The 18088-nt window shown below is 45.5% G+C and overlaps 1 protein-coding gene across 1 annotated transcript in view; it reads left to right on the forward strand.

Annotated features, from left to right (window-relative positions):
- The window catches only part of LOC117573094 (myosin-VIIa), a 157010-nt gene that overhangs the window by 90785 nt on the left and 48137 nt on the right, over positions 1-18088 (forward strand). Inside the window, 1 exon segment of the mRNA XM_052008373.1 lies at positions 2138-2276. Within this exon segment, the coding sequence (XP_051864333.1) occupies positions 2138-2276 (139 nt within the window).

Consider the following 18088-nt stretch of genomic DNA (forward strand, 5'->3'; position numbering starts at 1 on the left):
CCGTGTCTGAACGGTGTCAGCTGGCTCTACACATAATAATGGATAATGGATTATGGAGTCGACGTTGAGCAGGACCACCATTACTTCTGGTAATTGCAGCATAAGAGAGACCACTGCTGGAAGTGCCAACGAGCTTAGGCAGCTATTGCCATTCGTTGTAGCTGGCCACTTCCTAAGCAGTGATAGGCAAGGAGTATTTAATTTGTGTAGATTATTAATATTAGCGCAAGGCTTAACATTAATGAAGACAAGTAAGAATGCTACAGTCGAGTGTGCTCGATTGTGAGATACCCGCTGCCCATTTTGAATAAAAGCAAAATATTGCGGTAATAATCATAAAATATTACAAAATTGAGGATGTTATTAAAGAAATACTTTTGTATGGGCAAAAACGCCTACTTATTAGGGTTCTTATATGCTTTGGTTTACAATCTGGTATATTTTGCACTCTATAGTATATCTTGAATGTAGTAACTATCAGTATACCAAAAATATACAATAAGACATATTTGTAGTATTTTTGTAGTTATATTTTTCATTATATTTTGAGAATATTTCCGCAATTGTTTGTTTTTATTCAAAATGGGTAGCGGGAACTCACGCAAAGTCTTGGTGGCGACCACTACAGGAACGTCAGCGCCAATGTCAAGGCAACCTTCAGATGTTGTGCGGCGTCGGATGTTTATTATCGACACTATTACTCGCGTTTTTTAAATAGTGGCACTTAACGCACTTGTACTTTAGCAGCTGGGATTTTAAAGTTTAAAAAATAATCTTTAATAGACATTTGTCAATTTAAACGAAACATAACTTCTATACGAATGGTAACTTCGTAACGAAGGGTTTGCTGCTGAAGCTAAAGGTGGGTCCCACATTGGTTCCTCTTATGTAAGGCGGTGATCGCTGGTTCCAGAGTACTGCTGGCTTGGCTTATGCTGACGCAGCGCACGTGACAATGGTTATGTGCTGAATAGGGGCACGTGTACAGTATTTACATTCTGATTTGAGAGCTGAGCTTAAGCAGGAGCGACCAAGTAATTACCTTCAATTATTTATTACAACATTGTGTGCGTGATATAAATATCATATCTTATCTTTCTAGTTGTGCAATGTTTTTTTATGATCTACATGTAAATAACACTATGACATCTTCGTGTTCATACCTGAACAATAGTCTGGTGTAGGAAACCATATTGTGGGATTCAAAAAAGATATAGGAAAGTGGTGCAGTCGAATTCAGCGAGATTGCGGCATAAGCTTCAGTGATAAAAACAGGCAAGTGGTTGAGTTTCAGAGAGTAGAGGTAAAAGGCAAACATTGTCTTACACACAGCATGGCCAGTTGCGCCGATTCATCGGTGATGGGGTCTCTAGAATGTTAACAGTTCGAAAACGATGCCGGTGAAAACATTATTTTCTCTTAAAACTTTTTTTTTTCATAAAAGTAAATAATTTACGTAAAATACAAACATCAGTAATGCTATTATTGAATTTGTGTGGGTTTATGTTAAATGATTAGACTTTAAGCTGCCATGAACCATTAGTAAAATTGTCAAAGGTATTATAAAATTGTGCCCATAAAAAATGTATGTAACAGACAGAAGCAGATAATTCGGAATATATATTTTTGATCAGCGTCAATAGCCGATACGATATGGCCAAGACCGTCTGCCTGTATGAACACCTAGATTTCAGGGACTATTAGAGATGTACATACACAGCTAAAACTTTTGATAGCATTTGTTATTGTTTTAAATTTCCACCAAAGAAACCAACTATCAGGCACAGATTCAAATCTAAAGTCTTGACTATCTTTATGATGCCTGATAATTAATTTTGTGACTAATAAAAAAGCTTTCAAGTAATTCAAGAAATAATTTGAATAACCATGCTTTTGTTATTTGTTTTAATCTCATTTATTTTTTATTTAAACGTAATAATTTGTCTCCATGACATCTTATATTGGTTGTAAAATACTTCTTTTTAATAGGAGCAAACAAGTGCAAAATCTACATTGAGACAAATAACTACTTTTAAAGTATAAAGTAAAACAGAGGACGATACGAGACAATAGTTTTATATCGTGTTTATTTTGACCAATGTAAATAAATCATTTAATTTTTTGAACACTCTTACAGGTTTTTCGTATCATTTTTAAAGCAAAAATTGGACTCGTTTGATGGAAAGCTCAGACAATATGCTCAGTGGTGTTTCGATAATTGTAAATGTACTAAGGTCTCAACGAGATTGCAAGCACCATCTAGTGTCGAAGTTGCTGTAAGTATTATAAGTTATTACATAATTAATCTGTGATTATTGGATTTTCGAAGTGTATTTGGTTGCTTAAGGAGACTGATGAAAATCGATCTTTCTATTTTTTGGATTTGTTACATTTGGCCGAATTGGTAGCATCACATGTATAAATATAAATCCTACAGATTGTTATATTGTTATAAAAATTTATTGTTTATCTTAATATTGGCGTTTCCAGAAGTGAGTGATCAGCATCAATAGCCGAGACGATCTAACCATGTCCGTCTGTGTGTCTGTCCGTATGAAACACTGGATCTCAGAGACTATAACAGATAGAGCATTTGTTATGTTTGCACGCAGATCAAGTTTGTTTCAAATTTTTGCCACGCCCACTTCCGCCCCCGCAAATCATAAAAATCGAATAACAAGTGAACTTTAGTGCTAGAGCTGCGAATTTTGGTATGTACAATAATAACTAAAGTAATTGTGATTCCTGAAAATTTACGATCGGATAAAAATGGTGGAAATAAGTACAGCAATAGAAAAACGCCTACTTACTAGGGGTCTTAGTTGCTTTGGCTGACAATCTGGTATTATGTGCAGTGTATGGTATTTTTTGAATGCGGTACTATATTGATATACCAAATATACCATTTGGTATATTTTTAGTATTTTAGGTATATTTTGAAAACAATATTTTGCTTTTATTCAAAATGGGTTGCGGGTATCTCACAGTCAAGCACACTCAACTGTAACTTTCTTAGTTGTTCAGTTTGAGCAGATATTTCACCTGGCACACCCGGTATTACCAATTGAAAAGCAATCGCTTAAGGCGGTGTAGATCTCTGTTGAGACATCTTATCGTGTTCCCGTACCACTTCTTTTTTCCCGATGATGATGACGCACCAGCTGATACTTAGTGTCTGTTTTCTTTGATAAGATCATTATGTACAAAAGTAGCGTTCCGCTGGTCATGCTTGACTGCCGAGAGAATTCAACCGCTTCAATAGCTTTCCGATAAGTCAGATTGCTATCTGGTCCAAGAGATTGGTGTTAATCGCAAGATTTTTTTTTTTATTATTGAGGACTTTGCTTTTATTTATTGAATCTTCTCTAGATTTTGAGACTAACAATAAGTTTACGAATCTTAACATTAAAATTTAGCTAACTGTGTGTTAAAACTGCATTCTGGTTGCGCCTCCCTCAAATCGGTCGCTGGGTAGGTAAGTCATTACGACGAAGACGTGATTGGTTGCTCAACCTTGTTAGACCTCTCGCCAGGTGGTTAGGGTGCAAGAGTAGCTTGGTAAAGTACTTTTCCTTCTGTATGTATGTTTTCGTTGCGAACGTACCACGGTGCCCCGGTGATGGTTCTCAAGATCTTCGACTGAGCTCGCTGGTCTATGTCAATATTACTATTGCTGGCATTCCCCCATAATTGGGAGCCGTACATATATATAGGTTTTAGTACCGAGTTATACAGCAGGACTTTATATTCAAGGCTGAGGGGAGACCGAGCGTTGATAAGCCAATGAAGGCTGCTGGCTTTTAGCTTTAGGTGTGTTCTTTTGGCTTCAATGTGCCGGCGCCATGTGAGTCTTCTGTCGAGGTGTACTCCTAGATATGTCACTTCGTTTGCTTGCGGGAGTAGAGTGTTGTTTAATGTTAGCGGCGGACAGTTTTGCCTGTTCAGGGTGAATGTAACGTGCTTGCATTTTTGTTCGTTCACTCTAATTCGCCAATCTGATAGCCATTTTTCAACATCTATTATATGAAGAGCTAGCTGCGCAGTTGCTTGCCTCGGGCATTTTGAGCGGCTAAGAATAGCTGTATCATCAGCAAACGTAGATGTTGTTATTCGTGTGCTTGTCGGGATGTCTGCTGTGTAGAGGACGTATAGTGTTGGCCCTAGCACACTACCTTGAGGAACTCCAGCTCCAACAGTGAAATCATCAGATATAGCAGAGTTGCATATCACAACAAATTTTCTGTCGTAAAGGTAAGACTCTAAAAGCTTATGGGTGTTGCTGGGGAGCATTGTCTTGATCTTGTACATTAGACCTTCTAGCCAGACTCTGTCAAATGCTTGAGAGACATCTAAAAATATGGCAGTACAGTACTCTCGTTTTTCGAACGCGTTCCGAATTTCTGATGTTATTCGGTTGACCTGCTCAATTGTTCCGTGCTTTTCACGAAACCCAAATTGATGTGACGGGATTCCTTCCTGGAGTCTTAGGTAACATATGTGTTTATCCGAATCATAACGCATTTTTCAAAGAGTTTAGATAAGCATGAAAGTAGGCTTATAGGTCTATACGACGTGGGGATTGTGTGGTCTTTTCCCGGCTTTGCTATCATTATTATAATTGACTTTTTCCATCTCACTGGATAGTAGCCAAACGTCTTGGCTCTGTCTGCATCGCTACGCGCCCAGCCTCCTGTGGGATTTCTAATAGGCATCACGGTTTCTTTCGGTGAGCTCAGAGTTGGGTGAGCTCTCCATAGTGAGTTTTTCGTACTAGAAGTACACAATTGCTCTATGTAGTGGCGTTGGACATATTCTTCTTCTTGCTGTAGAGCTTTAGTTAGTTCACGTGAGGCATGTCTTAGACGTTGCTTAGCAGATGGCGATCTGTGGAATTGCCACTCTCGACGTAAGCGTCGCTTTTCGAGGACGAGCTGCTCGATTTGTAGATTTGTCTTCTTTCGATTGCTTTGTGTATTTATGGTTTGAGGTGTTGAAGCTTGGGCTGCAGAGACAAGTACAGACTCCAGTGAATTAACAAAGCTGTCTACGTCGGCTTCATTATTGAGATGGGGACTTAGCTCAATGTGTGAGCTTATATACTTTCTGTACTTAATCCAATTAGTTTTCTGTGAGGTCAATTTTAGTGATTGTTCCAATGTTCCTGGATGCCGGAGTAGAATAAACAGTATAGGCGAGTGGTCAGATGAAAGATCCGAAAGGCATTCGGCGCTTATCAGATTTTTTTTGAATGTTTTTGGTAATGGCAAAGTCTATTAAATCGGGCAGTTTCTTTGGGTCTGCCGGCCAGTATGTTGGTGTGCCAGGAGAAACATAGTCGAGCTTGTTCTTGGCGTTGATAATGGCATTGTAGAGCTGCTTTCCTTTTGGAGCCACGAGACGAGATCCCCAGTGTGTGTGCTTGGCATTGTAGTCTCCTGCTGCTATGAAGTGGTCTCCTAGTGTGTTCGTGGGGGCGCTGAAAAATGTCCAGAATGTTTTGCTTCCCGAAAATAATAACACTCGCGTTTTTCTCACTATATATATATTTGGTTTATTCAGACTTGGCGGGTTATTATTGCGCACAGAAATGGGGGGCAATTGTACCGATTTACAAGAGACGTGATTTGTAACTAATTAATAGAAAAAAGCCGACGGCATTTCGGCGATCTATGCTGAGCGCGGCTCAGCGGTGGTGAGTTGTGGGAGAGAGAAGCTGAGAGCACTGGAGCTTGAGTGCATTCTTACGCACTGAGCGCATTGCTAGTAAGGGAAAAAGTTTTGAGTGCTTTTCGGTCGGCGGAGCGGAGGTGTGCCTCTCACTTAGCAATGCGCTCGCATCAACATTCTCCCCCCCTTGCAATATTGGGATTGCAACGAAACTGCTAGTAGCACGTGCCGGACAGAATCCAGCCCAGCGTGGAATTCTGCGCCATAGGCAGTCCGCCTTGGCCCGGGAGGATACCCGGTAGCACGACATCAGCCCCCAAGACTGCCGAGATCGATGCCGAGCGGAACCAGTCCTTGTCAGCCAACACGAGGTTGCTGAAAGAACTGGGCCCGGCTGGTGTGACAGTCCTGGTGGGCGTCGTTGTGTGGAGCTGCGGATCAGTTTTGAAGACGACCTCCCGGCTCATGGGTGACGTCTTGGAGCGCAACGTTGCCGTGCACACTCCTTCTGCGCCCACGCGAGTGATGGAGAGGCCCATGGCCACTGCCATCGACTCGTTGATGCGGCTTACAGGACAGCACGGATCAATGAGCACTCGCGCCTCGAAGGCCGTCTTCCCCGTGACTAGCCAGACCGCCGCGGTGGGGAGAATACTGACTCCCTTGCACTGGAGTAGTGCCGTCAATGACAAGGCGGGGCTAGGCACGGGCCTGGTGTGTGGGGAAGTGGGCCGGTCCATCCGGGATGACGATGGTCCTCCTCTGGTGGGTGCCGGGTGGTCGCGTCGGCCCCTCGGTCGTCGCGCCAACCGCTGCTTGGGTTTAGGATCTCGCATGTGCAACATGGAGTGGTGGTCCTCACCACAATGCCTGCACCGTCCACCGCTGCGGCAAGTGCCCCCGGAGTGCTGATGAGCCAAGCAGTTGGGACAGTACTTATTTACAAGTACTGCCCGGAGCCGCTTCTCTGGCGTCAGCTGGGCAAACCGTGGACATTTGCGCAGCGCGTGGACACGCGCGGCACACCCTACAGCGGAACGAGTTTGTGCCGGGAGGCACATACTCACCCCGCTGAGGGGCGGCCCGGCGAGGCACGGAAACTCCACGCGGAGTAACCAGTGCCACCGGTGCTGGAGAGGGCTCGGACTCCATCGGGGCGACTTGTCTCGGCGGAGAGCCGGCAACCGGAGGCGAAAGGGAGCGCGCTGACGAGAAGAGCCCTCGCAAGCTCACTCCGTCGGACAGGGTGCAGGATGATCTTCTGGAGGACGCCATGGTAAACTGTAATGGGATGAAACCAAAAGGCGAAAAAAACAAAAGGAAGAGAAAAAGAACAAAAACAATAGATTAAATGAAGAACATGGCGCGGGATGAATTGCCTAAGCCGGAAAGAGAAAACCACAGGATAGTGGATGGCAGTAGAGAAAAGAATAGGTGACTCAGAGCGCGCGTCCCGTAGGAAGGAGGACCAGCTTTGCAACTGGTCGGCGGAAAACACCACGACACGTCTGGATGTCTACCACACGGACCCTTTCATCAGCACCCGGACAAGCGGTCAATACACGCCCGAGGCGCCATTCTTGTGGTGGTATATTCTCCTCTCTGATGACCACCATGTCACCGATTTGGAGATCGCGTGAAGGTGACTGCCACTTATTCCGCTTATGCAATTCCTTCAAATATTCGTTCTTCCATCGCACACAGAAATGCTGATGGAGAGCCTTGAGCCGTTGCCAGCGGTTGCGGATGGACTCCACATCCTCTCTGGACTCTGGCTCCGCCATGGAGAGTAGCGGACCCCCGATCAGGAAATGACCGGGAGTAAGTGCCGCCAAGTCGCTCACATCCTCTGACATAGGAGACAAAGGCCGCGAATTGAGGCACGCTTCAATTTTGGAAAGGAGGGTGGAAAGTTCCTCGAACGTATGTTTTACGGAGGGGCACCAGGTGGGTTGAAATGCCATGCAAGACCTTGATGGCTGTGAGTGGTGACAATCAGGTTGCGGGTGCTCTCCACAAATTCTTTGGAGAGAATGGAGGAGGCTCCGACGAACGTTTTCCCGTTGTCAGAGTACATGTGAAGAGGGCACCCGCGCCGTGCCACGAATCGGGAGAAAGCTTCCAAGAACTTTTCCGCTGTCAGATCCGTGGTCGCCTCAAGATGGATTGCCTTCGTGCTGAAGCACACGAAGACACATACGTAACCCTTCGTAATCTTGCAGCCCCGTCCGACGTAGCTCTTGACGTCGAAGGGACCGGCGAAGTCTACTCCGGAGTTAGTGAAAGGTCGCGAAAAAGTCGACCGGGCGGTTGGGAGATCACCCATCAGCTGCGACTGGAGCTTGCGGCGATGAATCACGCATGTCGTGCATGCACTAATTACTGTCTTCACCAAGTTCCTCAGCTTGGGAATCCAGAACTTGGTTCGAACCAGCCGCATCACCAATTGGTTGCCTCCATGGAGGGAGACTTGATGCGTGAAGGAAACCAGGAGGCGTGAAAACACGCAGCCGAACGGGAGAATTATTGGATGCCGTTCGTCGTAGGATAAGGAGGTGGATGCTCTTACGCGTCCACAGGAACGCAGGACACCTTGCTTGTCAAGGAACGGATTCAAGCTTAGGATATCGCTTGACCCGATTAGACGATTATGGGACCGGAGGGAAGCACACTCTTTCGCGTATACCCGATTCTGAGCCTGTACAATCAGCCTCTCTTGAGCTTCTGCAAGCTCTTGAGAGCTGAGCGTCTCTGGAAACGAGACCTTGGGTTGGCGGCAACGCTGGGCAAACCTTCGCACATACGCAAACACTCGGAGCGCTCGATCGAACCTGGAGAAACGGTCGAGGAAGTCCTCACATAGGACTTGCGCTGCATGGACCTTCACCGCTCGACACTCCAATTCAGTATCGAGCCCAATGACTGGTGAAGGCCACTGCGCTGGTGAATGCGTCAGCCATTCAGGCCCCTGCCACCAAAGGCGACTGGCCAGTAGCTCTTGCGGCGAGACACCGCGGCTTGCCAGATCGGCTGGGTTATGTTCGGAACGAACATGTTGCCAAGTGCCATTCACCGAGTGAATCTTGGCCACTCGGTTCGCCACGAAAGTGGTCCACTTGCATGGCTGCTTATCCAACCATGCCAGAACGATAGTGGAGTCTGTCCACAGGTACGTCTCAGCGTCGGGGGTGGGAAAATGTGGTAGGAGGGCGGCGGATAATTCTGCCAACAGGAGAGCTCCGCACAGCTCAAGACGAGGTAGAGAGACCGTCTTGATAGGTGCAACTCTAGTCTTCGCTGCTAGAAGGCTCACAGACACTTGTCCAGCTGTTTCCACACGTGCGTAAAGAGCGGCTCCATACGCGCTTTGAGAGGCGTCGCAAAACCGTGGAATTGGATTTTTGCGCCGGGAGTGTAGTTGGTCCATCTAGGGATGCGGATGTCCTGCAAGGACGAATAGTTTCGCAGAAAACTGGTCCACTGCTCTGTGAGATCCGCCGGTAAGGAGTCGTCCCAGCCGATTTCTTGCTTCCAGATTTCTTGCATAAAAATCTTGGCCCCAAATGACCACGGGAGCAAGCCAACCTGCAGGATCGAACAACTTGGCGATCTGCGACAGCACTTCTCTCTTACTGAAAGATGGTTTGGACACCATCTCGGCGGTGACGAAAAAGAACTCGTCGGACGTGGCCCGCCAACGAATGCCTAGCGTCTTTGCGACACTAGCTTCGTCGATTTCGAGGAAGTCTGCACAGAGCAAGTGATCCTTAGGGATTCTTCTCAGCACATCTTTCGAGTTCGAGGTCCACTTACGCAAAGGGAACCCAGCACTCTCGAGCGCTGCTCGAAGCTCATCTATAGCAGACACCGCAGCCTGCTTAGTGTGAGCTCCTGCTAGGACGTCATCAACGTACATATAATTGGCGATGATGTCACTAGCAAGGGGGTACCGGACGCGGACATCACTCGCAAGCTGATGCAGAACGCGGATAGCCAGGTACGGAGCACAGTTCACTCCAAAGGTGACTGTGTTGAGTTCAAAGTCGCATAACTTCTCGTCTGGAGTACGGAAGAGCAACCTTTGAAACCGGGTGTGTTTGGGATCCACAAGGATTTGCCGATACATCTTGGTGATGTCAGCGTTGAAGACGAACTTGAAAAACCTCCATTTCAGGATTTGAATGGTTAGGTCGGATTGAAGGATTGGCCCAGTGTGGAGGATGTCGTTCAGACTCTTCCCGTTTGAAGTCGGGCTGGAGGCGTTGAATACAACGCGGAGCTTTGTGGTGGTGCTGTCGGGCTTGAGAACAGCGTGATGCGGCAAATAGTAGTTGCCGGAACTGGATGGGGGACTTGAGTCATGTGACCCAAATCCAGATACTCTCGAATAACGGAGTCATATTGTTCCTTCAGAGAGTCGTTCCTCTTTAAACGGCTCTCGTTTCTCAGGAACTGAGCGAGAGCGGTAGCCCTCGAGTGACCCAGGTCAACGTGACCAGAATCGCGGAATGGGAGCGTGACCATGTAGCGACCCGTTGAGGTTCGCACGGTCGTGGCGTTGGTCAGATTCTTTTGCTGGGCTAGCCGGCAGGTCCTCCACCTCCCAAAATTTGGAGAGGAGTTCCTCCAATGGCGAGTTAGCTCGACGGACAGTCGAGCCGAAAAGGACGAAATGGATCTTGAAATGGATCCCGACACAGGGCCAGTCAGGATCCAACCGAAAATGGTCTCTTGACCGAGGAGTGTCCCACAAATGTTAGGGTGAGAGCCGCCGAGCAGAATGGACGGAAGGATGTCAGCGCCTAGTAGCACATCAATCTGCGAACTCTCATGGAATTTGGGGTCTGCCAGCTGGATGCTGGGCAGATTTTCGAGGAGTGTTTGTGGGACGGAACATGAAGGCAGATTCCCCGCTAACTGGGGGAGGACGTACGCCGACGCCTCGATCTGCAAATCGGGTCTGACCGGGGAGCCAATTAAGAATTGGCAAAACTTTCGGGGCTGGGCTGCCACAGCTTGCGTCAGCCAGAAACGCGGGCTTGCACGGATGTATACGGCATCCTCAAGCGCTTGAACAACTTCTCTGAGAGGAAGGTGGCTTCTGATCCGGAGTCGATCAGAGCCCGAGCTGTATAACGGACGCCGAGATGGCATACGTGAATGACAGCTGTGCTGAGCAGAACACCTTGTGTGTTAACTGCCACGAAAGATTGAACGTTAGCTGACTGGGTGGAAGTGGACTGTATAGGAGATGGAATGGGGGTTGTGACTGTCGGCGCCGGGCTCACTCGATGCAAGAGTGTATGATGACGACCCTTGCAAGTAAAGCAGCTGTGCCCACTTGTGCACTCGGCCAGGATATGGCCTCGTGCGAAACAATTTAGACACAGCTTCTGTTGCTTTATATAATTGACCCTATCATTGATACCCATCTGGAGGAAACGAGGGCACAAACGAATCGGGTGATTCTCCCGGGAACACAACTTGCAGGACTGGGTTTTTGAAGTTACCCGACTCTCAAAGGAGTTCACCTGCTTGGCGACGGGGGCCTCCTTGCGTAAGGCCCGTGGAACCGTCGGAGCGCTCGTGCTGGCTGACACCTCCGCTATCGCTTCTAGGGTGCGATACCGCTCTAGAAGGAAAGCGTTCATGTCAGCCCACGTTGGAATGTCGCTCTTATTCTGTATGGACTGTTCCCAAAGAGAAAGGGTCAATTTGGGGAGCCTCGAAGAACACAGGAAAACCAGGATGCAATCCCAATTCTCCGTGTTGATCTTTGAGTGCTCTAAGGCCGTCAAGCACCCTTGGATGGTGCTCTGCAACTCTTGAATGGCTGCACCCGACTCTTGCCCAATGGCGGGCAAATTGAAAAGGATACGCAGCTGACTGTTCACGAGCAACCGTTTGTTCTCAAAACGCTCAGTCAAGCTGGACCACGCCGACTGAAACCCTTCATTGGTCAAGGAGACTTTGACACAATGGCATGGGCTTCACCGCTGGTCTTGGAGTTGAGATGGAAAAGTTTCTCAACTTCCGACAGTCTAGGATTTCGGATGTAGATAGCCGTGAATAAGTCTCGGAAGGTGGGCCAGCGAGTGTAATCGCCTCCGAAAACTTCGGTGTCGCACGGAGGTAGGCGACACCCTGTGGCCACGAACGGCACGGCTTGGGGTTGTACGGGTGTACGGGGAGTGATGGCCTGGGAGGCATCAGCTATTTGCTCACTTAGCTGAGCGGACCACTGCTCATAGAGAATATAGCAGTAATCATATTTTGCCTGAATGGTAGGAAACTCGTCTGTCGTCATTTCATCCGACATGACGCAGGAGCAAGCCTCGTACTCCTTCTCGACCTTGTCCCACAAGGCACGCATCTGGTCCCTCCGGACCTGGCACGTGTACAGGGACGCGCTGTCAGTAGAAGCATTGTTAAGTCGCGACGCAAAGTGACTGACACGGTCAGTCGCGGCGATGAACTTATTCAATGCCGAGTCTACCACATTGTGTGCCATTTTGCTGTGAGAACGCGTAACAATTGGCAGCCGAGGAACTGGGACGGAAGCAGCCTTGGTCGAAGGAACCGACGGAGGTTTGGTCACGAGGATCAGAGGCTTGGTACCGGAAGTGGGCGAAACACTAGCTGACCGTGCGGGGATCGGTGATGTGCTGGATGCACGAAGAGCCGAGTCCTTCTTGGATCTAGGCACAGGGGGGTCAGGCGAAACTCTAGCGGCGCTAGTAGAGGGCACGGACAATCTAGCTTTGGTCTTATCGGGTTTGCCCGTTGACATGCTATGCACGGAAGGTAGGAAGTAGCTGGTTTGGAACCCAGAAAATCACAGACAAAAAAAAAATACCAAAAAAACTAGAAAAAAATACCACAGGTGGTGCTGAGATATTTTGTACCCAAATGGGTACGGATTGCGGACACAGGCAACGAACGCAAAGGGGCGGGGAAAAATTCCCGCGACAATCAAGCAAATGATTGTCGAAAGCAAGAACAAAAAAGGCACGGAAAAAATACCACAAAAATACAATACGCTGGAAAAAACACAAATGTGGTTAAAAATGCGCTGGATGGAAAAATAATAAATAAATTGTCACGGAAAAAAGAACAAAAAATTATTTATATATTTAAATATGGAGATGTGGTGGAAGGAAAAGTGTATTTATATGTAGGTGTGTATTTGTGTGGGTGTATGTCGATGTGTGTAACACTGCCCGGAGTAAGCCTATACACCGACACTTGAGCTGGGAGTTGCTCTCAAATACACACACTAAAAATATCACTTGGCAAAAAAAAAATTTCAAAAAAAGAGGGTAGGGTATGTCGAGTGCGACTACCGCTGCCCTGCCAATCTGTTACTTCACTCGCAGAAGTACTTATACACGCGGTTAAGCATGCACATCAGTATGTACGTATGTATGTATGTGCTTGCACTGCGTTGCCAACGTTTAAGCAAGCGAAGTGCACGTATATTTGTATGTAACACAAAAGAGAGCGAGAGCAAGTGCGGACAACAGCGAATGCACAAGAGTGCGTGTGTGTGTGTTGAGAGAGCGCGAGAGCAAGCGCGGCTGCAGCTGGTGCGCTTGCGGACAAAAGAGAGTGCACCGAAATATGTGTGTATGTATGTATGTCGGCAATTACCGCGACATACAAACGTACAAGAAGTAACGGATAAGAATTAAGCAAAACGAAATTCTGGTACACAACTTGGATTTAAGTTAATTAATTCGTATGATTATATATGTATGGAGTATACAATATATAATCTTTGCACTTTAAAAAATGTTTCTCTCTGGATAATTTACACTTGTCACTGCACTTGCAAAAAAAAGGAAAAACACACATGCATACATACGTACGCGATTGGCGGAAAAAACAGATATATGTGTAATTATTTATTATAAATGTAATTAGGCAAAAAACCATGGAAAAGGTCGTCCGAAGAACAAAGAAGGCAATTGACAAAAGCTATGGGAAAAACTTTTGCGCAATATGGCGGAATTGGAGGGGCGGACGACCGTGGTAGAAGGAATAGAAAAGATGCAAAAACTAGTGGCACTTATCTGCGGATGTAAAAACTGGAACGATGAAAAATAGATTGATGATTCTCCGGCTCGAAGGACCAATGTTCGTGGGGGCGCTGAAAAATGTCCAGAATGTTTTGCTTCCCGAAAATAATAACACTCGCGTTTTTCTCACTATATATATATTTGGTTTATTCAGACTTGGCGGGTTATTATTGCGCACAGAAATGGGGGGTAATTGTACCGATTTACAAGAGACGTGATTTGTAACTAATTAATAGAAAAAAGCCAACGGCATTTCGGCGATCTATGCTGAGCGCGGCTCAGCGGTGGTGAGTTGTGGGAGAGAGAAGCTGAGAGCACTGGAGCTTGAGTGCATTCTTACGCACTGAGCGCATTGCTAGTGAGCGAAAAAGCTTTGAGTGCTTTTCGGTCGGCGGAGCGGAGGTGTGCCTCTCACTTAGCAATGCGCTCGCATCAACATAGTGAGTTGAAAAACTGCATAAACTCATCTTCAGCTATAGTGAAGCGAGGGGGGCAGTATACGGCGGCTAGTGTAAGTTCGTTGCCGGTATTAAGTTTTATATTTATAGATGTGGCCTGTAGGTTGTTTTTAGCAAATTTGTTATGATAGTAGTGCTTAATACGGCTTCTGATTAGAATTCCAGTCCCACCATGTGCTTTACCGTCTGGATGATTTGTTCCGTAGAAAGTATATCCTCGTAGATGAAAATTGTATTTGTTTGTAAGGTGTGTTTCTGAAAGCAGCATTACGTCGATTTGATTGTCGAGTAGGAATTGAGCTAACTCAAGTTTATGCTGCGAAACGCCGTTAGCGTTCCACGTAGAGATCCGTAGGGGAGTCATTATTTGGATTGTTGTGAAACCAGCATTTGAATCAATAGATTTTGGTTTCGCATTAAATCTTGCATAGTTGTGCGCATGAATGACATAAATTCTGTAAGGCTTTGTTGTAAGCTGCATATCATAGCTTCGAAGTTGCTTTTTGGCTGCTCCGGCGATTGATGTTGCTGAGCCATGTTCGGTTCTTGGTATGCTGATTGCAGAAATGAACTTTTTGAGGCAGGATAGCCGGTCCTGATTTTAAAGCGCTTGCGTATGTCACACTTTTGTCAGAGTTAATAGGTCCTAGTGAGGATCTGGCTGCAGTCGAGAAGAAGACTTCAGGGTTTGATCTGGAGACTTTCAACGTTTTATTTTGGGTGCGGGCGGTAATTCCTTTTTGATGGATGCGGCTTTTGAGATCCTTATAAACTGGGCAACCTCTATAGTTAGCAGTGTGATTGCCACCGCAGTTGCCGCACTTTTTCGAGTTGCAGTCATCTTTGCTCGCTGGGCAGTGTGCGGAGTCATGAAGCTCTCCACATACTACACACACCGGGCGCAGTTTACAGTATGACCTTGTATGACCATATTCTTGGCAGTTTGCACATTGTACCGGACCATTGCGTTTGTGCGGTTCCTCAACTGTAATTCGGCGGTGCAGCAGGAACTGAAGATTGTATATAGGGTGCACTTCGTATTTCTTCAGGGGCTTATTTTCTGGCTCGAGCTCAACCTTAAAGAGTGGCTGCGGCTTTCTATCCCTGTTAAGGATATTGAAGACTGTCTTTGCGCTAAATCCCTTCTCTTGTAGTGCCTTTGTTATCTCTGCAGGCGTTACTTCAGATTCTATACCCTCGTTACTTCAGATTCTATACCTTTCTCGTATATAAATAGGCGGAGGCTTTGGCTTCCTTTTCTCGACTTCAGTAGATTCGGCCGCCTCTACCTCATAGGCGTCTGCCAAGATTTTGAATCGGTTCGAGTTCATGTCCGTTTCTATTGCAGCTAGGCTAGCATTGCAAGATGTTTCAGAAAGATGGTAAGTTTGGGTAATCTTGTTGACCTGGTTTGCTAGTGTTATTGCCTGCTGCAAGATCGTTGTAAAGGTGTTAAGCTCCCCCTCGATTGCATTTACCCGTGCAACGACGGTGTTGAGTTCTTTATTTGTTGGTCGTTATTCCCTTCGAGCCTATCATTAGATTCCAGTATTGCGTCCTAATCGGCTGCGTCCGGTGAACCCTTGAAATTCTATTGCATGAGGTGTTCGCGATGGTACGCTTTTTAGTCTGTTAATGTCCTCGGATACTTCGTTCAGATAGTACATCCTGATCCTGAAATTACGTCTTCCTTCTTCGCTACTTTGTTGATGAGAAATTGTATTTTCCTCAAGTCAACAACATCTTATATTCCAAATGCGTAAAATTTTTATGATGTGTGAAAGGTGTATGGAGAAATTTTTTACGAAACCTTTTTTATGAAACCTTGTCTTTATACTTACATTTGTATCTTTCAGTTTGTCTTGCTTATTGGCTATGAATATTTTCTCCCCTTGTTGATAATTAGTTAGCTGAACACTGTCCTTATTATGACTTGCATTAGCTGTGATATGATTATGCTATATATATAGAATATATCTTTGGTTTGTCGGTTTGTCGTTTGATGTCTTTTGTTTCTTGGTAGTTTAAAATTTTTTTAAAAATATATTTACTAGCTTATTATATGTTACTGACTGAACAGAATTATTGTATCTATCCACCGCTATCGGCAGCAATTTCAAAGGGAAGAGTTTAGCAAATTTGGTGAGAACTCAAGTATATCTTTTTCTCCAAGGTGAACACATCGATGTTCAATATTTCACACAAATAGTTCGGTATAGGAGTTGGTTGGAAGTATAATTTTTCTAGATTCGTATTTCCCTTGGGCCTCTTACCTGTCTGTGCGTTATGTGGAATTTATAATATTTTAATTGCTCCATGCTCCATCCAGTTTTATTCCACTAATTACCAGAGATTTTAAATACTACTTTAGATTACTGACTTATCTGATATGAGAGTATTGATTAGGTGTCGCGTGAAGCTCATGTGTGGGTGCTCGTACTTATATTTCCATCTGTTCTCGTAAATATCAAAATAAATATAAAATTTATTTATTTATATATAAATATAAAATTTATAATTTTGAATATTATAACCTGAGACTGAAAAGGCGATCAATTAAAACAAGGGTTGTGGAGTCCATTGAAATTATTGATGTAGTTGCAAGAGATAAATATTAAGATCATCAAGAACTGTAATGTAATTACTACCAGAAAGCATGCAGAAAATATTGTTAATCCCGTTCGTAGGAGAAATTAAATTTATCCAGCTTAACACTGGCTTAATATTTGGACTTAGTATAAGCCCGAACATCATCAAATATTGTATTAGCCTTGAAACAAAAATCTGTTTATGCGGTGATACCGCAACTAACGTATTAGAAGCAGGGAATTAAACCATCCTCACCTCTGCTAACATCAAAAAAGGACCAGGAGTAAACACTTCGGCATTTAACGACTTAATGTCGTTATGTGGAGCTTGAGAAAATGGTGGGCACGTTTTTTTTAGCCAACGTAGACGGAGGAACTTATATTTTGCCGTGGTTGCCTAAAGAGGAGTTTATATCTGGAATCGGGTAGGTGTCCGATGTCGTAACGGCGTTCAATTTTATAAAATCGATGACCATATGATATTGCTTTTCCCCTTTTGGTTTGGGTTTTTTAGGCACTATCCAAACTGGAGAATTGTAGGGACTTGGGCCTAATTATTGATTCACTAATTCAACAATCTGTCGTTCTGCCTCATCTCTCATATTGGATCGGTATGGAAAGCTCTTCGTGTAAATAACGTCCTTGGTACACATGCGAATCTCGGCTTTGACAGTCGTGTCAACCGTTCGGCCCGGCAATATGAGCTCAAAATTTTCTGAATACTCATTAAATAAGTCCTTTATGATCCCTTTGGTACCTTCGCACTATATTTAATAAAGGATACACGTTTAGTGATCGCTTTACTATAAGAAAAATCTAACACCGCAGTCAGCAGCATCCTAGGTGGTATTCGTGAAACGTCACGAATATCGTTGTGGCACGGCGAATTGAGGTATTTCAGCCGGAGTCGGGATAACGCTGGACATCTACAGAGAAGATGCTCAAGTATTTTCCTTAACCCCGGGTTCGTTGCATTTCCTGCACTGATCACCGTGATACCCACCGTTACAGCATGGACAGCTGACGGCCGCTCCGACTCCTTCATCCATCTTCGACCCGTCGGTGAAGAAATTGAGGGCTTCGGGAATGCATAACCCTTGCCGTCAGCAGTCCGGTTCCATGAATATCGTGTTCATGTGATCAGTACTGGTAAGGGGGATAGTATAGTCCAAGTCTCTACTTGTCTCCCTACCAATGGCGCTGTGACCATAGCCTAGCAGACCCAGATAGCCTGTTGCAGCAATCCTAAGGGACGATTTTGCGGCTATGGATTGCGCGTATAGGTTGAACGTGTAAC

The sequence above is a fragment of the Drosophila albomicans genome, unplaced genomic scaffold (assembly GCF_009650485.2).
Source record: "Drosophila albomicans strain 15112-1751.03 unplaced genomic scaffold, ASM965048v2 utg000051l_pilon, whole genome shotgun sequence".
Taxonomy (NCBI): Eukaryota; Metazoa; Arthropoda; class Insecta; order Diptera; family Drosophilidae; genus Drosophila; species Drosophila albomicans.